The sequence below is a fragment of the Lynx canadensis genome, chromosome A2 (genome assembly GCF_007474595.2).
Source record: "Lynx canadensis isolate LIC74 chromosome A2, mLynCan4.pri.v2, whole genome shotgun sequence".
NCBI lineage: Eukaryota > Metazoa > Chordata > Mammalia > Carnivora > Felidae > Lynx > Lynx canadensis.
Genome location: NC_044304.2, coordinates 21,225,244 through 21,245,387, shown reverse-complemented (window position 1 = coordinate 21,245,387; position 20,144 = coordinate 21,225,244). Strand labels below are relative to the sequence as shown.

Sequence of the window (20,144 nt, the reverse complement as noted above, 5' to 3'; positions counted from 1 at the left end):
AGGTTGTGATCTATTTGGATGTTTGGGTGTATGTAGTCACAAAGCAGAGGAGTAGAAAGGTGACCCTTCTGTAGGGGAGATGGTTAGGAAAGGGCCTTGTCCTTCCAACTCTTGAGCCCCCCAGCAGGCTTGAGTCATTGTCTGATCTTGTTAATCATCTTGATGTCGTTGACCAGGATAGACTGAGAGCCTGCTGCTTGCACAGGAGCCTCTAACCTAACTCCTGGTGTAGCCTCGGCCATGTGCAGGACTCTCCCTTGCAGCACCTCCATTGCCCATCTGCAAAAAGAAGATGATACAGCTTTAAGAGGGACATTGACAAACTGAATCATAGCCAGGATGGAGAAAGGGCTGTTGACCGATCTTGAGTGCTCAGCCTGGAGGAGAAAAGGCCCAAGATGGAGCTTGGTATGGTGAAGGCACTTGACTGAGAGGCCAGACTGAGCCATAGTTTGCTCCCCTGTCCTGTGTGTCCTGCCAGATCCCCAGGATTCCTATGAAGGTTTCAGGAGTTGATGAGTATAAGCACCACTGGAAACCAACCAGTGGGGCACTTCTCAGGAAGTTAACAGTTCAGTTAGAGGAAGTTGTTGTTAAAACTTAGGAAAGGCATGAGAGCCCCAGCAGTGGGGACAAGAACAGGTGGTGCTTGGGGAGTAGATTGCATGTGCCCTGGGATCTGTTCCAGGTCCTACCATCCTTGCTCTGCCCTGTGACTTTTTACAGGTGGGCTGGGTTGGGCTGGCCCTGGGGCATCTTGGGAGTCTGCAGACCAGAAAGGAAGCCGGCCTCAGCTCAGGGAAAGCTCAAACAGAAGGAGACAACTGCTCCCTGTGGCTGCATGGGTCCCGTGTGCTGGGGGCTCTGCTCCTTCCTCTGGACAGCTTTGTTGGCCGGGTGGGGGGAGGTAAGCTTTCGTGACTCTGAGGAGCTATGATTCAAACAACACATTTGTGTAGTATCTACTAGGTAGCAAGCGCTGTTCACATGTGTTAATTCATTTGATCCTGCCCTACAATTTAGATACTTTGGTTATCCTCATTTTACAGCTTGGGGAACTGAGGCACACAGAGAGGATGTAAGTTAAGTTCTCACGGCTCAGTAGTGACAGAGTGGAATTTGAAGCTGGCCAGTCTGGCTCGGGGCCCACTGCTGTCTGCCGGTCTCATCTGTGCTGGATAGAGGGTATGGAGCTTTCTGTCTTTGTTCCCAGGGCCTGGCGCACAGTAGGCATAAATATTTGGTGAGGGAATGAATGAACTGACGTGTGTATATGTATCAGGTGTTCTTGTTATTTTCAGGGTGAGCCTCAGATGTGAGAACCACTTGAAACCAATTAGATGTAAGCGTCCGAGAGCAGTTTAGCTTAGGGCCAGCTGTGAACTTGGAGAAATTGCCTTGGAAGCAGTTGCTGTGCTTTGGTCTCTGGTCTGAGAGTGACCCCTTGTGATTTTAAAGAGGAAGGGCAGACGGGAGAAACCACCTTCCCCTCTGGTTTTCTTGCCACTCCAGGGCGCCCCTCCAGTATCAGTGTGCTGTGCATGTCGCCAAAGCCTGGGCCTTATCTTAGGGTGGGGGCTGTGAGTCTGCATAAAATGTCTGAAGCCTCAGAAAGTGGAAAGTGTCACAGTTGATCTGTGGCATCTGGCACTACTTTGAAGGCTTTCCGAGCCACTTGGCATCCCAGAGGGTTGTACCTGACCCAGTGATGGCCTGTCTCCTGCTTTGTGTGGAGAACTGGGGCCTGTGATCAGTAAGATCTGGGTACAGGCCCTCGAGGGAGGCCCTTTCCTTGGCGACGGAAGAGGTGCGTATCAGACACATGGGAACAGACCTTACAAGAACACATGATCAAGGTGGGAGTGCTCTTCCGACCCTCCTCCTCTCCTTCTCCTGTCATCGTGCCTTTTCCATGGGAATAAAGCTTCTACTCCTTAGAAGTACTTGTACTTGCCTCCATGGTAGGCTCTGAATCTGAAATATGGGGATGAACAAGGGCCACATGGCCCTGACCTGGAACAGGAGCACTGTCTCGGGGCTTTGGGTGGACTGGACCGTCAGGATGTGAACAGTGTCATGGAACAGACTTCTTTTACTGAATTAAGTTCTGTTTCCCTGCTGACTCCCTTGCTGTTTCCAGGCACTCTGTCTTATGAGAAGTCTTCATTTGCTGGGAGTGTTTGAGGTCTTCCAAGTTTCTTTGTCCCTGATGAGTGTCAGCACACTGTCGTGGGGAGGCTTCGTTGGGGTTCCTGGGAGTGAGCCCCGCAGCCTCTTGCACGGGCCCCAGAACAGGCCAAAGTACCAGGGCATCAGGCTTGAAGTTGGCCCACCAGGGGCTCTTGCTTCCTGACAGTGCTGCTATGTCCTCTCCTCCCAGGTACCTCATCAACTTCCTCCTGGACGCCACCGTAGGCATGCTGCTCATCTACGTGGGCGTGCGTGCTGTCAGCGTCTTGGTGGAGTGGCAGCAGTGGGAGTCTCTGCGTTTTGGCGAATATGGTAACGTAGCATGGACAGTGGTAACATAGTATGGAGTGTGGGGGGCGCTTCCTAGAGGGGGCTCTGCTCCTTGTCCCATACAGCCCTCCAGGCCAGTGGATTCAAGGGTTCAGGAGCCGGTGACTGTCTCCTCTGTGTGCTTGTGGGGCCAGTTCTGGTCCCCTGCTGGTATCTGAGTGCCACACGTCTGAGGTGGGTAGGTACGCATATCACTGCCACTAGACGGCAGGAGCCAAGAGACCCTGGACACAGGGAGAGCCACAGCATTGGCCTCTTCCACCAGAGGGCACTGGAGGCCACACCTGCTGGCTGTAAGGCCACCTCACTGTGCCGAGCTTCCCACTGAGTACACACCTCCTGCCCACCTCGTTAGAGAAAGGATGGCTCTTGGTTTGGGAGGTGCTCAGTAGGGAGCTGGCCCTCTTTGTGCCGCATGTCTGTGCTTGTCCTGCCATTGGGCCATTTCACTACAGGGGCTGCAGGGGCAGGATGGAGGATTCTCCCCTCCCTGGGGCCAAGTTGCCTTGCTGTCTCCTGACAGTAGGCTGACCCCCACCAGTTTCTGGCACATACGGCTGCCAGGGACACCAGGTGCATCCTCCCTCAAAGAGACGTGGCTTAAAACAGGTGACCTCTGGCTGCTGGCTCATCTTTGACCCACCCCCCCTCCCCTCAGGCCCCAGGGACAATGGCCTGGGCAGGAAGTTCCCCTGAGGCTGTCTCCCAGCACAAACACATCGCCCTTGACTTCGACTTCGTACTCCCAGGGAAGCGGCTGGCTGTGGCCTGAGCAGGGCTGCAGAGACAGGTGCCTCCTTCAGGCCTTGCCACACCCTGGGAATTCAGGACCACCTTCATAGCTGGTCCCTACTGTTTGGGAGCAGGAGCTCCTGGTCTCAGTGGGAACAGCATCAGCGGGGCCTTGGCCACATAGGGGCACACACAGAACAAAAGGGAAGGAATTCTGGACCTCCACTCTGTTTCCTGTTCATACCTTCCACAGAGCTCCTGGGTCTGGGCCTCAGGGCCGGTCACTCCTAGATGACTGAAAACTCACAAGGTACCAACATGTAAAAGGAGCCGATTCATGGAGCTGGCTCTGAGTGCCTTGGGTATTTCTAGAAATCTTAAGTAATTGTTTGTCTCCGTTGAGGGGAGATGAACTCAGGGGAGGGCTTTTCTTAGCCCCGTTACTCGATGCCTGGTGAGTCACGGACTTAAAGATAGTGTCTGACACACAGTGTGTGCTCCTGTGGTTCAAGAGAAGGCTTCTGAGAAGCCCCGAGTCATGACTCCTCAGCTTAGAGGACACACTCGGACCACAGCGGTGCCATCCTCATTTATAGGCTCATGCCCAGAGAGGTTAAGTGACACAGCGAGCCAGTGCACAGCTGAGGTGGGGCGGGGGGCGGGGGGGGGTCTCCTCTCCCACCAACTCCAAGGATGGTGCTGCTCACTGCTTGCCACTGAGACCCGTCCTGGAAGGCGGGGCTCTGGACTGCACTGTGGTGACCAGTGCTGTGGAAGGTGCACCCATGGCCCCTTGATGACTCGCGGGAGGGGAGGCCAGGCTGGCCCTGTCACAGCAGGCACTGCACCCATCCCCAGTGCGTCGGGGAGGCAGCGGCTGTCTGAGCTGCTTGCTTCCGTGCGGTCCTGTCTTCCCACCACTGCATTTAGGAACCGGAGTCTTCAAGCCGGGTGTCTCCAGATGTAGCTGCCCCTTATCCAGGACCGTCCCGAGTCCTCCCTCCCCAGGCTGACGGAGGAGGACAGCGCATGTGATGTTGCCTCATTTCTGTTTCTGTCCATGTTACCGGTTTCTATCGCTGCTATAAAAAGTTACCGGGAAATTAGTGGCTTCAAACAACACGGATTTCTTGCCTTACAGTCATAGTTCAGACATCCCACGTGCGTCTCCCTGGGCTAAAGTCAAGGTGTCGGCAGGACTGGTTCCTTCTGGAGTCTCTAGGGGGGCACCCGTGTCCTTGCCTTTTCCTGCTCCTAGAGGCGGCCTGCACTGCCTGGTCGTGGCCCCTTCCTCCCTCCGAGGGGCCCGCAACCGGTCCTCTCACGCGGTATCACGCTGACCTTCCAGCACCTCCTTCCAGCTTGAAGTGCCCTTGTGAGCACTCTGGGCCCACCTGGATACTACAGGATGCTCTCCCTTTCTTAGAATCGGCTGGTTAGCAACCTCCCTCCCCTCTGCCAGGTTACCTGACACGCGCACAGGTTCCTGGGACTAGGATGTGGTCTCTCTGTGGGACCGTTATTCTGTCTCCCGCACCTGTTGACCAGCCCACTGCTTGAGGCCATGGTTCCATGTAAGCCCCAGAGCTCTCTTCTCAGCTAAGCGAAGAAGAAGGGCTTGTTTTCTAGGTGCTTCCTTTGTCCCTAGAGGAGAGGGTGAACTTGCTGACAAGCACCTGGGACTTGAGGAATCAGCCACGTGGCCCTGAGGGGTGAGACGAGATCTAGGTGACAGGTGTGCTTACAGTCAGATGACCAGGCAGCTTCTCCCCAAGCGGAAGCCCTGAAAGTGGGGTCTCTGCCCCAGGGGCACCAGTGGTTTGTGGGTTTTGCTGCCTGCCCCTGTCCTAATGGCCCCTTCCTGAAGCCTTGAGAGACAAACATGTTCTGTCCGTTTGTCCCCTATTCCTGCGATTTATCCTGAGGAACTTATTCAATAAAAAAACACCCATGTGTGAACCTGAGGCTGTCCAGTGTGGTAAAAAGCAGGACACATCGAGAATGCCTGACGTGTCTGTTTTTAAACGATGAGACAGTGGGGAACGTCCGAAAGGCTCTCAAATGAAACAAATCTGAAAAACAAACCGCACATGTGCCCATTCCAGCTGGGGCTGCATGTGGTCTGGACATAGCAGAGGAAGGGACGTGTGGGAGCAGGTTTGCACAGGTTTTTTTACATTTTTTTCCACCATGTTTTTTATTAAAGCGTGTAAATGAAACAAGCCGCAGCTGCAGCTAAGCTTTGAGGGGCAACATGAGGGGAGGGAGGAAAACACGTCCCCTTTGTCAGTCACCTCAAACTGAAGGGCAGAGGGAGCAGACACACAGAGCAAGTGGGTTTTCTCTTGACATTAAGTGTGGCCCCTTGTTCTGTTGACTTTAAACACGCCAGTCCCCATTCAGAGATACTGCCTGCCAGTGCTCTGTCTCCAATCTTAATGATTTTTAACAAATATTTTGATTGGTTGTTTCTGAGAACTTTTCTCAGTAAGGTCACGTAGTTTACTGAGGGGATTACAGAACTCCATTAAAAGTCTGGCTAGGAGGGATTGTGCTTCTGAAGTGGTTTCTTGGCTCAGCTGCGTCTAATCCCAAAAGTGAAAGTAGACAGAACGAGCTCAAAGGAAGGCCCTTTGGCTCTTCTGCATGCCTTCTGTACCCTTCTCCCGAGGCTTTCCAGAAAAGGGAACGGCCTGATGTTGTGTCCATTACAGCTGCGTGAAGGCATTCACTTGCTCTTCCACTGGCAGGCTCTGGCAGGTCTGGGGCCTGTGACAGGGATGGCTACGGAAACCATAGACTCCAACGAGAAGCTGGCGCCTTCTCTCTGGGTCACGTTCTCTTCTCACTGCCTATATTAGGGCCTTTGCCTCCCCTGAAAGGCTACCGTCTACCCTGCTCTTCTGGTCAGCAGTGGTCATACAAGTGCAGCAGAGCTCCCAGAGCCGGCCCCGGGGGACCCCACCGCACTCTCCCTGCGTCTCCCACTTTGGGGAGGCATGTGTGGCTCCCTGGGAGGCCCATCCTGTGGGTTCTGCCTGTCCCTGAGGATACAGATCCTTCCCTGGGACTGGTCCTCCACGCTTCCTTCTAGTCCCTGTTGAAACATTCTGGAGGCCCTCCACGGCCTGTGTGTACCCCAGCTTGGACTGTTGGGATTTCTCCATTTCTCAAACACGGTGACTGATGGGATCACAGATGGACCCTTGGCACAGCCCCAAGGCACAGCCCCTCACTGCTGCCCCCTTGCTGTGAGGGCTGCCCACTTTTCTTCTTTGTCCCCAGCCAAAGCTGTCTTGGGCTGCCCTGTGTAGACAGAATCAGAATCCCTCCAGTCCGAATTCTGCCTTCAGGGCTGAGGGCGGCAGGGACAGCCGGGGAGGGTAGATGGGGGTAGCAGATGAGCAAAGAGGTTATCTGCTGCCATCGCAGTCACAAACATCAGCCAGCCCACAGATGGAGGAAAGGATGGGTGGCACCACAGTCACTGGAAAAATCAACAACGGATAATAATAGCAGTCTTGCTTCACACAGCTCTGCCAGTGGACAAAAAGAGCCAGCTCTCCGAGCCCCAGCAGGGAGCACTTACTAACTTTAGTTTTTTTAATTATATCTTAGAATCTCTTGAAAGAAATGCCACGCTGGTATCTCCAAATTAGGAATTCTCTGATTTTGTCTAAAACACTCACATTTGTCTACTTGCGCCGAAGTGATTCTTGGTGCTTTCAGGGCTCATTAAGTGGCTTTAGAGCCGGCATTCTGGTGTGAGCTGGGGGCGTGAGGGCTCACAGGAGCGGTGGGTACGGGACAGAGGTGTGGTGTCCGGGCCCCACGTGACTGCACACCCACTGTCCCCACAGGAGACCCTCTGCAGTGTGGAGCCTGGGTTGGGCAGTGTGCTCTTTACATCGTGATCATGATTTTTGAGAAGTCTGTCGTCTTCATCGTCCTCCTCATACTTCAGTGGAAAAAGGTTTGCCTCTTGTCCCTTCTCTACCAGCTCCTTGGGACACCAAGCAAGGTGGTACTTTTTCCCCTTCCTCCCACACATTCCCGACCTTATTAGAAAACCAAATGTGTTGTTTCTTTCTTTCTTGCCTGCACGAATGCAGCCTGGATTCCACGTGATAGGGCCGCCTGTCGAGAGCAGGAGCTTGTTTTTCCACTTAGCCTCCATCTCTTTGGATCATGCAAACGTCTGCTCTAGGTTAAGCTTTGGGATACGTAATGGAAGTAAGAGTCCCTGCCCTCGGATTGCTTACTGGCTGATGCGGTCTTTAGGCCTCATGACTGCAACCCTCAGGAGGGTGTTCTCTACATCTGCACATGTCCTCACGCACCCGTCTTTGCCAGTGGTTTAATTGAGCCCTTTGGTGGCACAGGAAGCTCCTGGTTGCACGTTGTTCCCAGGGTTCCCTTGGCTTTGCCCTCTGGCCCCAGTGCCCATTTCCTCCATGTGGCCACATGAAACCAGCCAAAGAGCCTTCGGAAACAAGTAGCTCAGAACTTGGCTTTCCTTTGGTTTTATTTGTATCTGCTTTTTATTTTTTAAGAAAATAAACCAAGGCTTTTCAGAGCTGTTGTCCTTCGGGAGGTGGTTGGGGTGCAGGACTTCTGTAAGAAAGCGGCCTGGCACCTCATTGCTAGTGCCTGTAATGAGCATCCACTGACCTCGCTCCCTCTATCTCCCTAAAGCCTCCCCACCCTCCATGCCTCCTGGTGTGTGGTTGTAAGCCCACTACATTTCCTGAGTCCACAGCCCTGGGCAAGCTGTGAAAGCCCTAACTGCTCCAAGTGCTCTCCCTGGCCTGCCTTGTTAGCAGTCACACTTCGGGACGGCCTGTGCAGCCCTGGGCGTGAGGTGCTCTACCCATCAGAGTTTGGGGGACTGTGGCCTAAGCTATGCCGCCCTGCTCAGGGCCTCATGGATTGACCCGTGCCGCCACCCCCACCCTCAGGTGCCTTCCCTGTGGTGTCTCCCTACCTCACGGAGTCTGCTTCTCTTTACAGGTGGCCCTGTTGAATCCCATTGAAAACCCAGACCTGAAACTGGCCATCGTCATGCTGATCGTCCCCTTCTTTGTCAATGTCAGTGCCATGTTGCATTTTCCTACCCCCACGTGCTCTCTGCCTTCCAGTGTCCCATTCACAGTTCAGAGTCTGACAGAGAAAGCCCCTTTTGGCCCCCACGTCCCTCTGTGTGAGCATTTGCCCTCTCCCCACCCCCACTCCAGACGTGAAGATGGCAGGATTGCTTTCTCAACAGGCACACCCCATGCTCCAGGCCCCCTGTGCAAGATGGAGCGTCCCGGGAACTGTCTTGCCCTCCCTGCCAGGGGACCTCCCACCAACGAGGCCCACCACATGCATGACAAGGATTTCTAGATCAGGATGCCAGGCTTCTATCCCTGTCGTTTACACAGAGCTCCAAGAGAAACTCACAAGCACACTGGCTAGAATTAGGAAACAGTGAGAAGAAATGCTACAGGCACCTGGGGCTGACAGACGTGGCCGACTCTGCAGGCCAGCCACTCAGCCCGTGGAAGGAGCCCCAACCAGGAGCCCAGAGACCTTGTTAGTGGCTAAGGCAAAGGCTCAAGGCAGGCTGTCCCCATCAGTCACCACCACTCGGGGTGAAGAGGGCCAGGGCTTTCTTGCTGGTTCTCTGATAAGAAAGTAGAAACAGAGGAAGTGGAGAGTAGGTGTCTCTTTGAAAGCTTGTGAGAGAGAGCAGGGGGACTGGATGAGGGTTTTCTTCCCCTTGTCCTGGACGTAATCTGGAGCGGGTAGGAGGCATGCCGATGGGGTCTGCTCTGCTTTCACAAACGGCTTATCCCGGAGTAACACTCAGGTTCCCTCCCCACAGGCTTTGATGTTCTGGGTAGTGGACAATTTCCTCATGAGAAAGGGGAGGACGAAAGCTAAACTAGAAGAAAGGGGAGCCAACCAGGACTCGAGGAATGGGAGTAAGGTCCGCTACCGAAGGGCCGCATCCCACGAAGAGTCAGAGTCTGAGGTAGGGCTGAGCCCCCGTGCTACCACCCGACCCAGGGAGGTCTCTGGTCTCTGTTTGCATCTGGTCCTCTCAGCACTAGCCAGGGGGAGGGAGAAGAGGCTGACAGCTCCATCTGGCAGGGACCCATCCCTGCAGCCCCTGGCCTTCCCAGGGCAGGAAGGTGGAGCACCCAGTGTGGTGAGGGCTCCGACAGTCCCTCCCCAATCCCTCCGCCAGTGGAGGAAGACAGGGAAGGGAGGGGCTGCCTTTCCCTGCCTTTCCTTCCAGGGAAGCTGGCACAGACTTTCCTGAGCCTGATCATTGACCTTTAAGCATTCAGGTGTTTGAATCCCTGCCCACCACTACAGAGCAGCGGAAGTGTTGGCTGAGCTCACTAGAAAAGTCTAAAACGTAGGGGTAGCCAGACCTTCCCAGGGAACCTCACCTTCCCATATTTTCAGGTTTCCTACATTCAAGGGTTTGGACTTAGAGGAGACTGGTGGTCATAACTAGGAGCATGGAGGCAAAGTTACACTCCCTGGGCAGCCTGCACTTCTGTGTGCTGCAGGGTGAGGCCAAGGCTGCCTCCTGAAAGGGCCTTGTCAGCCCCCAAGGGTGGGGCTACAGAAATGGCTGAGGTGACATCTTCCCTGAGAGACTTTCAGACTGCATGAGGTGAACGTGTCTGAAGAGCTCTCTGTAAGACTGATCGTTTTGAGATTGAGGTGTTAACGACAGTCCTGTGAGGACCCTGGAACAGTCTGTTTAACTCCTGGGGGCATCCTGGAGGGAGTTTTGGAAGCTGGGTAGAAGAGCAGGACAGAGGGTAAGCCCATGTCTTCTCTAGGGGTGCCTAGGATCTGACCCGGGGCTTGTCATGTTGTAAGAGCCTGGTGAACATTGGGTGAATGACAGACAGCACTACAGGCAGAAGCAATGACTCATGAGCAGTCGTGCTCATGTGGTATGGCATCTGGGCAATGTGAAATCCATCATGGCCAGAGTGGCCTGTGTTCCTCAGGGTAGGATGGGATGACAAGAAATGAGGTACAGGCAAAGGTCTCGACGAGACAGGCAAGGTGCTTTGTGATTGGGGCACCCATGTACAGGCAGTCGGGAGCCAGAGAGAAGGTTTAATCTGGGAGCCACCAAGGGAGTGGTCCAGGAAGAGGTGATGTCCCCATCCTGCCCCCGGGAGAGCATGAGCTCATGGTCCCCTGTACAGCTGCAACTGTCCCTGTCCTTCTGTGGTGCCCAGAGGTCTGCGGAGCCAGGCAAGTGGTGTGGCAGGTTGGCAGTGAGTGAGTTTGCCCTGGATGCCCTTGCTCCATGGCCGAGTCATTCCAGGGATTCAGAAGAGTGAAGTGCTCCTTTTGTCTTCACAAGTTACAAAGTTGGCTTAAAGCAGCTGCTCTGAAACCCACCTGCCTCGTATGTGCTCCACAGATGTTTTCTTTTCCTCTTGAGAAAGGGGACCCTCTTGTTTGCTTTTGCTGTATTGAAGGCAACTTCAAAGACCTGTGATGCCCCTGGTCAAGAGTGGGCTTTTTTGCCAGGATGACCTTAGGTTGTGGGTCCTTGCTGAATTTGCTCTGACTGGGGTTCCGTTCCAGCCGGAGGTTGGATGGAGAAGTGGGGAGCACTCCAGAGAGGCGGGTGTGTCAACTCAATGCTGGTTTCAGTAGCCCGTGAATATCCTGAGAGTAAGTGAAGTCTGGGGTGGTCTCACTCTGTAAAGGGGCCTCCCCATCACCCTTTCCTCAAGAAACACGAGACCAGAGGCCTCCTACAGGGGTAGGCACCCTGGTGCTGGGGTGGAGGGAGGGCAGAGGAAGAAGGCACCGCTGGTGGTGACGCAGACCGTGCCTCCCCCGCCCCCCCCGCCTCAGATCCTGATCTCGGCCGATGACGAGATGGAGGAGTCTGACGTAGAGGAAGACCTGCGCAGACTGACCCCCCTGAAGCCCGCGAAGAAGAAGAAGCACCGCTTCGGGCTGCCCGTGTGACACACTCCTGCGCTGGGGTCAGGTTTGAGGGCCCAGCCGGCTGCCGGGTCCTTCCTTCCCTCCTCCCTGCCCTTCCTCTTCTACCTCCGCCCCTCTTGCCGTCTCCGCCCGCTCCCAGACTACTGTGACTCGACAGAGGGAGGACGGGCCGGCGCCGAGGGGTTTGCGGCAGCCGGAGGCTCCCACTCAGTTGCACTACAAACACTGACCAAATATGCAAGCGAGGCGTTTTGTCTGTCTGTCGTTGTCCCAGACGGTGTTGTGAGGGACCCAGAAGCCCCGTCCTGTGTCTGGCTGGGTGGCATCGAGGAGGGAAACACGCACACACACAGGCTGTGGGCAGAACCTTTCCGCAAGGCTCTGGGCGCGTGGACACATAACACGTTTGGGGCTAAAAGTCACTCATTGACCAAGTTGGAACCGCGATGCTTTCTTACTCGAAATGGCTTTGTAACTACTGATTTCTAAAGCCGGTTTTATGAGCTGTCACAGTGTTAATGTTTTTTGAGTATGTGTTTATTTCCTATGGGACTAATGGGCAAAACATAGATTTTTTAAGTCTTCCGTACGCTGTTGACTTTTATATTTTTAAGTTATATTTTCATACTATTGTATTTAAAAACTCTTTTTAATCCCCAAAGAAATGGGTTTGTTTGCCTTCCATGAGATGTGAACTGGTGGGAAGAAAAAGTCAAGAGTTTTGTTAATTTGGAATATTTGTAGGCAATCTGTGATAAGATGAGGTAAATGGTCGCAGCAGGAAGGGAGATGAAGCCTTATCTGAAAGGAACAAACCCAGTGAGTCTGTGTAGGGCAGGCCTGACTGGGAGGCAGCTGGTCTGAAGGTCGATCTAGGGCCCCGGTGCGTGTGGGACAGGAAGTGCTCTGTCCAGTGGCTTGGTTTTTCTGCTGGCAGGTAGAGGTTTTAGTTAAATGTGACCAAGAAAAGAGCCTAAGAGGTCTGTGTCCAGAGAAACTGAGACCTCGAGGCCAGCCCTGTGTGTTCCCTGTCTCTCTTCAGAGCCTCCAAATCTGTAGTTTAAAATTCGGTCTGGGCCTCCTTGCCTCCCACTGGTGCAGCCTTCAGAACCAGCTGCTGGACCAGCCCCAGGCACTTCCTCTCAGGCTGCCCTCTGCCTGTTGTCTTACTGCATCCCCTTGTTTTGCACAGTAGTCTGAGGAACCCCTGCCTGCCCAGTGATCCTGTTTCTCACGTCCTTCAAAGATACAGGGCAGCTGGGGATGGGGCAGGTTGAGGTGCAAGAGCTTACCATCTGCCTCCACAGGTAGGCGAGGTGCTTCTAAGCCCATGTGCCCTCCCTGGGGAGCAGCCCCACTCCTCAGCATGGCCACAGGCCCCCGTAGCTTTAGGAGTCTGCTGACCACAGTGGAATGGGTTGACCTGGGCACTTGCCCTGCTGTGGAAGCAGCACGGTGGAGCAGCCAGGATTTTGTCACAGCCCAGAGGCAGCCACCGAAGTTAAGGAATAGATAACTACACCACTAAGGTGGGAGCTGGAAGTGACAGGTGCAGAGAGGCCACCTGGTCCAGAACCTTCCTTTTAGACCTACATACAAAAGTGCTGCCCTTACGTAGATTGGGTCTGAATTGTAGCGTGGGAGCCAAACTGTTAAGCCCTGGGCCTGCCTCACCTTTCACATCCCACCCAGGGGCAGGGCAGGGGGAGTGGGCTTCTCAGCCCTTCTTCCCGTGGGAGTCTGGACCCAGAGGGCTGAGAGGAACTGGGACCTGTCACTGCCGTGAGCAGCGACTCTGCAAAAGTGGGCATCTGCCGCAGGAGGCAAGATTGCATGCAAGACTAGAGGCTGTGTCCGCTTCTGCCCTCATTTAGGCTGTTAACCCCCTCCCGTCCCTGGCCACGGTGAGGTGTCTGCCCTGGAGAATCGGTGCTGGGGAAGACCAGAACTAACGTTGTGCCTGCTGCACATCAGCCCCTCGTGGCATTGCTGGCTCCCTGTACTTTTCCCTCCTGTTTCATTTTGTCTGAACAACCTGTGCCCATCGCTGTTTCCTGCACCTTACTGACCTCAGAATCAGAGATGTGCTTTCAGCCTTGAGCTCCAGGCACAGCGAGTGGGAGAGACACAGTCCATGAAAGATGGAGAGTAGGGGTTATGTAAGCCTCGACAATCTGCTCTTCTGAAGGCCCTTCCCAGTGCCTGCTGGGCAGTGGGTTTGGGGGACAAAGTGGTGGAGAGTGAGTGGTGGTTTTTCCCTGTATCCTGATTTTCAATAAGGGCTTTAGTCTCTGAGCCACAGTCATAGAGCTGGCTGACTAGGGGATGAGTGTCTAATCATAGAGGGCCTTGTGGTGTGTGGGACTGGACAGTGTGGCCTTGCCTGTTTGGCCTTATCTTCCTGTGTGTGTGTGTGCATGGGTGTATAACACACACACACACACACACACACACACACACACACACACACACACAGAGTTTGTATTCCCTGGAGTGTTTCCTGCAGTCACTGGGGGTTTTTCTGTGGTACACTGTCCCAGGAGAGACCAGATGCAGAGGGCCATGGTCAGAACTTCCCCTGAGCTGTCCTCCCTCCCTCCCTGGGATGAGTCTCCTCTCCACCTGCCCCAAGGTGCCTTACGAGGTACAGCTCTTTACCCAGCCACATGGCAAGTGTCACTGTGCTTGAGAAACCATGAGACACCAACTGGACATTGTGTGCTATCCATCTGATCTGTCCAAGCGTGGACCTTGGCCAAGCCATGCATGATGAAAGCTTATAAGTCAAGGTCATGAACAAGTTTCTTGTAACTGATGGAAATAACCTGATGAGGTAAAACTGTCACATCTCAATGGAAGGAATCATTGTTGGCCTTATTTCCTTTTGTTGTCAGTGGCATGTGGACAGTGGCAAAGGGGGATGTTGGTGAGATCCTGGGTGGCAGTGGCTTCTTGGTCTGCTCAGAAGACCTTCGAGATAAGGGCCCGTGGCCCATTAGTTAACCCACAGGCATGCTGGTGGCCTCCTGCCTCAAGCTTTAACTCATGCCCCTTCCTGGCAACAGGGAGTCCTAGGCGAGTATTGTCCTATCATGCCTTTAAAGGGAAAAGATAAGGCTCAAATCCTAGGCAGTGTAGTCCTGTGGCCTGCAGCACAGAGGCCCCATCTGTCAGCTGCCCAGGAGCCCACTCTGGCCTCCAGACAACAACTCACTGGCCTTTTCACAGCCAGGCCAACATAGACGGCTCTAGGAACTTCTCATTGGCCAAAGCAGCCACCTTGTAGGGTGTAGGGTTGGCGTTGAGATGTTGCACACACTTCCAGCCAGGAGTGGAGAGCTCTCTGCTTTGCCCTGTGCGGCACTGGCAGCTCTGAAGGGCTTTGCTCTTGGTGAGGGACTTCTGGTCCAGTGGCTGTCAGCTCCTTGAGCTCCTGGCTGGGTGGGTGGGTTGGTTTCATTTGATTTCTCTTTTCATGATGTTTCTTAGAACTCAGACCAATGTGAGCAAACCATGGCCTATCTCCACTGCCCTTCTGGTGGGGGTGTTTAATCAGTGATGACTCACAGAAACCCATTTTTGAAATGAAAGGGAAGATGATGTACTTAACATTGTACAATGGTTTACAATAAAGTTTCACATCTTAATACATTTTTAAAAAAAAAAAACCCATCACTTGTGGCTGTTGGTTGTGTGTTCTTTGGAGTTGAAACAGCTTAATGGGGTCAAGAAGATTTCCCCAGTGAGTTAGAAGATTCTCCCCCAGGAAGCCAAGTGTGAATGAACCTACATCACCTCGTGACACACACCGGAGCCAGAATCTGCCAAGGGAACAAGCTAAAAGTACTCTTGCCTTTTCCACTTACCTGTTAAGGCGAGTAAAAGCTGCTTTACCTCCCCCTGAGGAGCAAGCAGTACTGGGAGGTTGAGGGGTGAGGAGCAAGCCCACGGGGCTGGCAGGCAGGTGCCTCCCTGGGCAGAGCCAGCTGGGGTGGCGGGATTGGGGGCAATGCCAAAGCACCCTTCCCAGGCTGGGCCCACCCTCGGTGCCTTTCGGCCCCGTTGGCAGTCCTGGGTCCGTGCCCCTGAGCGCTGGTCTCAGATGGAGCCTGGCAGTCCTCTCATTGGCCTCCTGGGACTTGGAGGGGGAGATTGGAGGCATGACAGCAGTGGAGTGGTATTCGGGATAACCAAGTGTCAGTGCCTAGTGGGGTTCTGTCTGCCTGGATCCTCCAAGGATAAAAATAATCCCCACCACACACTGACCAGGAGCTGGAATGTGGCCGACCTCCCACCCACATCCCCTCCCCACACCCATCTCAGGTGGAGAGTTCTGCCTTGCGCCCCGAGGGTCTCCCCTTCAGGGATGGGCTATTAGGAGCCAGCAGAAAGCTAAATGGCCTTCAGGAGAGACCTTGGGCCTGTCCCTCTCGCCACAGCTCAGTGCCTGGAATGGGCTTGGATCTCGCCCACCTGCTTTCAGCAACCTAAATGTCAGGCCAGGCACCTTTGGGTGACCTCACCCAGTCAGAGGCTCTGTGCCCTTCCCTGCCTACACTCACCAGTGCCCTTACCACAAAGCAGGTTTTCTTCTGGTCCTTTCTGGGCACTTTACCTCCCGCCTTTTGTCTCTTTGCTACCCTTGCACTAGGAGCCAGGCAGAGGGCAAAAACACAGATGAAGCAGCTCCCCGAGCTTCTCACAGCCTCAGCTGCTCACCTGTGAACCATGGGGGGGCTGTGCTCACTGTGAGCAAGTGCTCCCAAGTGTCACACACAGGAAGCTTCTGCTCTGCTGCCATGCAGGATGGAAAGTCTCTTTCCTCTGGAATCCATAGAAGGGTAAAAGAGAGGGAAAAATAAGCTCAGAGCGGTCCAGCCTCACCCAGGGCCCTCCCTTCCCTCAGGGACACCCACCCCATTGGGATGGACTCTCCCAGGTGGACAGCTCAGGCTGCCACACACATTCCAGGACCCACGCTCATAAATCCTCATTGCGCACTGCCAGGCCTGGCACCTCCCGCCTGCATAAGAGCACCTGTTCTCGAGGGCCCCGGGTCTCCCCAGCTGTCCTTTTCCACCAGGGCTGTGGCCCCCAGGCAGCAGTGCTCAGCGAGCCCCTATCATCTCTAAGAATAAACTCTGAAGCTGCAGGCTGTGCGGACCTGAATCATCGGGAAGCCCATCGAGGAGGGGAGTGGCTTTCCGGGACAGGCAAGTGGACTATATAAGCCCCAGAGGGCTGGCGCTGCCCCGATCTCTTCCACCGGCTTCTGCCTGCCAGAGGGGAGCCTTTGCAGCAGCTCTCGCACAACGCCCACCATGTCCCAGGTAGGAGGGCCCGGCACAGGCCGGGTTGGTGCCGGGGGGGTGGGGATGGACAGCTGGACACTGTCACCTCTGACAGTTGTGTCCTGAGCTGAACTGCAGGCGTAACGAGAAGCTCTGTGAGCCCCTGGGAGGCCGGGGCTCAGGAGGGGCAGCGCTGGGCCCCAGCTTGCCGGCAAACCCCCATTTATCTTGGGTTTGGTGTTGTTCTGTGGCTTGTCAGGAGGGTAGAGACAACATGTATGATACTTCAATTTGTGTCTGCCTTTGTGTGTGAAGAAGTTGACCATAGGACTCGTTTGTAGCCGTGTGTGTGTGTGTGTGTGTGTGTGTGTGTGTGTGTGTGTATGCGCGTGCATGCCAGGCGGGATCTGTGGGTGCATAACTTCCCCCAGGCATCTCCCCAGCAGGATATATCTCGGTGCAGGGGGTGTACTGTGTTGCCGCAGGATCCCAGCCCAGACTCAGGGACCAGGAATTCCCTGCATCTGTCCCCAGGGCTTAAGAAGGAATGAGGCCTCAGACTCCTGGGCGCCTGGGGTTGAATGGTAGGATAAGCACTGAGTCTGAATATCCCCAGTCTGGAGAGGGATGGACTTGTAGGTCAGTGCTAAGGCATGCTAAGTGGAGGTTCTCCTTGCTACCTGCTCCATGGGTGGGTGCTGACTTTGGACCGACTTCACGGGCATCTGATTCTTCCACCAGATTCCCACCCCAAAACGCACGAGGCAAATGCCGGCAGTTTGGGGGAGAGAGAGACAATCCCTGAGGGGCCGTTGCCACCCAATGAGCAGATCTTGGAATTTACCCAAGGAAACTCCACTCAAAACCAGCCCCTTTCCCCTTTGCCCTTCGTTCCCAGGCCTGAGCCTGGCCAGGCAGGCAGTGTCAGGCCACAGTAGCCATGGTCCCCATGCTCCTGGTCTGTGGGGGAGGTAGAGAGAGACGTGGAGGCGGGGGTGGAGCATGGTTGGGAGAGCTTCCTGGAAGAGGAGTGTAGCCTTAAATTGGCTTGAGTTCAGTGACCAGAGAAGAGGGGTCTCAGGGCCAAGGCAGTGAGGTAGGAAAGGGCTTTCACCCTTGAGGCCTCGGGTTGTAAGATGAGGTTCTGGGCTCTCCAAGGCTGGTGCTCAGGAGGCCCCCATCAAGAAGAAGCGCCCCCCCGTGAAGGAGGAAGATCTGAAGGGGGCCCGTGGGAACCTGGCCAAGAACCAGGAAATCAAGTCCAAGACCTACCAGGTCATGCGGGAGTGTGGTGAGTATCCTCCTGGGCAGTGGGGGTGGAGGGGGGAGGTGTCAGTGGGAGGGGGGATGGGGAGAGGGGTCCCAGCATCCTTTCCTGAGTCCAGAGCTCCTGAGCAGGGGGGGCGCTCCCCACAAATGCCCCTGCCCACACCTCCCCATCCTGCCCACAGAACTAGCTGGTTCCACCGCCCCGTCGGTGTTCAGCGGCACCCGGACCGGCACCGAGACCGTCTTTGAGAAGCCCAAAGCTGGACCTGCCAAGAGTGTCTTTGGCTAAGAAGTGCACACCATTCCTCTCGCCACTGCCAACTCCTAGATGCAGGAGCCTTTCCCAAAAACTTTTTTTATGCCAGAATGCACCTTCTCACCTGCTGCCTCTGGGACTGCCGCCTGTCCCTCAGAGCCCTGGTCCCTCAGCCCAGGGAGTCTGCACCGGCACCTGGGGAACAATAAAGAGGATGCCCAAGTGACTCCGGCATTTGGAGGGTGTTAGTTGGTCACCAGCCATAGCTTCTCAGTGTAGGGGAGGGGCAGGTGGGGTAGGGGGTGGGGCATGTTCTGTACCCTTTGTGGGCTTTTGGGAGGTCCCAGAGGATAAGGCAGGTGCCATTACAGCCACTGCCACATGCCAGAAAGTCTTGGACGTGGTGAACTGGCGCTGAGCTGTGTGGCTTCAGACCAGTCTCTGCCTTTCTGAGTCTCAGTTTTCCCTCCCATCTGAAAAGGGACTAGAGCTGGAGCCTGTTGCATAAAACAGGCCACAGTAACACTGCTCAGAGTGAAGCAGGTGGGGGCCCGAGGCTCACCCCTCCCCCTGCCTTCCACAGAAGATGTTGAGATGCTTCCAAGGACCCCAAGGCTCTGCAGGACCAGGTCACCTCAAAACCCCTTTCCTCTGGGGCCCTTAGTTGTACCACCTCCTTGCCAGCTCACACCCCTTAAAGACAAAACCAGGGCGAGGCCCCTTTCTGGCCAGTGGTAGTCTGCTTACTGAGCTGCTCCTTTCTCAGACTCAGGGTGAGCCTCCCCCTCGCCACTCCCACCGGTCCGCCTGCATTGTGAGAACTCCAGGTCCTTGGCTCATGAGCGGTTCTTCCGTCCTCAGGCTTCAGTGTCCCCTGTGTGCATGGAACTGTCAGATCCAGGGGACTGCAGAAGTCTGTCCCCCTGTGACGGCAAAGCCATAGGCAGTCCTGCCTGCTGCCTGCACGGAAGTCCGCCTGTCCCCTGGGCACGTGGGGGTGGCTGCTTGGAGCCTTCCCCACGTTCTCAGCCAGCATGGCGTCCTTATATAGCTGTCTTCAGGCTGGGCCCGTGCTCTGTGCCCCGAGTGGCCCTTCTGTGGGGCAGGGCCTGGGCCTGCTCACCGTGCTCCTCGGGGTGGGGGGGCGGCTCTTTGCTCAGATTGCTGACCGGGTGTGAAGCCCTGGATGATCCCAACCATATTCAGAGCCAAAGGGCAAACAGTATAGATGCGCACAGAGATGCTTTCTGGAGGGGAACATTGACTTACAGCCAGAGACACAGCTCCAGAATCCTGGATGCTCCTACCACTGATGGAGGGGAACTTGGGGGCCGGTCACTGCCTCAGAACCTTGTGTGGGCCCCCGAAATGGCTACTCCCCTCCCTCCCCACCCCCACTGACAAGTGCCACCAAGTCACCCTCCTTCCTCAACCCAGGGCTTGGCACCTGGCCACCACTTTCCTGAAGCAACTTTACCTTATCTATGGCCAGACTCGGGAGCTGGGCTGTCCCAGAGCCGCCAGGGACGCAAGCACCAGCTGCATCCGGATCCCTTAATATTTATTCATTTTATTGCTATTTGTTATAAAAGCAGCATTTCAAGTTTATTAAAGAAAAATTGAAAAAAGCTACTGGTAATCCTACCCCAGGCCCTCGGGTGCATTCCTACGGGTCTGGGCTCAGGACAGTGGCACTGCCTTGGTGTGCTGATGGCTGGGTGTCCTGCGCTTTCTCACGCAAGCCGTGAATCATGGGCTCCCTTGGCACGACCGACCTCCACAGGCTATCTGAGTGCACACACCGCCACAATGAATCACCCCCTTCAGGACTTGTGTTGCACGATTTCCTATCAATAAATTACCCGGAAGGAGACTTCCGGGCCACAAGGTGCAGGCATCTTTATGGTTCTCAGTTTGTACTGCCAAAGTGCGGGTCTTGTTCTGGCGGCCTTGCTGGAGTTGAGCCAAGAGCCCTAGCTAGGTTAATGGGGGCTGACAGCAGCCGGGGACCCAAGGAGAGAGAAGGGGACCCCTGGACCCAGCCCCTCTCACCCCAGAAATGAAGTGCCTCCATCCTGCCTTGGCCCCAGCATATC

General features: G+C 55.0%; 2 protein-coding genes across 3 annotated transcripts in view; both read left to right on the top strand.

The window, feature by feature from the left end:
• STIMATE (STIM activating enhancer) overlaps positions 1-14,903 on the top strand; it is a 53,024-nt gene extending 38,121 nt beyond the window's left edge. Inside the window, exons 4-8 of the mRNA XM_030307002.1 lie at positions 2,381-2,502; positions 7,113-7,225; positions 8,263-8,340; positions 9,119-9,268; positions 11,137-14,903. Of these exons, the coding sequence (XP_030162862.1) occupies positions 2,381-2,502; positions 7,113-7,225; positions 8,263-8,340; positions 9,119-9,268; positions 11,137-11,253 (580 nt within the window). The 3' untranslated portion in view covers positions 11,254-14,903. The remainder of the gene's footprint in view (positions 1-2,380; positions 2,503-7,112; positions 7,226-8,262; positions 8,341-9,118; positions 9,269-11,136) is intronic.
• Positions 14,904-16,456: 1,553 nt separating this feature from the next.
• Positions 16,457-19,939, top strand: MUSTN1 (musculoskeletal, embryonic nuclear protein 1). 2 transcript variants are annotated; one of them, XM_030307003.2, is made up of 3 exons: positions 16,457-16,562; positions 17,682-17,814; positions 17,975-19,939. In XM_030307003.2, exons 1-3 carry the CDS (start codon positions 16,554-16,556, stop codon positions 18,079-18,081), a joined length of 249 nt encoding a protein of 82 aa, XP_030162863.1. In that variant the 5' UTR covers positions 16,457-16,553; the 3' UTR covers positions 18,082-19,939. The 2 variants fall into 2 exon arrangements, with proteins under 2 accessions (XP_030162863.1, XP_030162864.1); XM_030307004.1 differs by lacking the exon at positions 16,457-16,562 and adding an exon at positions 17,085-17,107 and having other exon boundaries at positions 17,975-18,274.
• Positions 19,940-20,144: the final 205 nt, after the last annotated feature.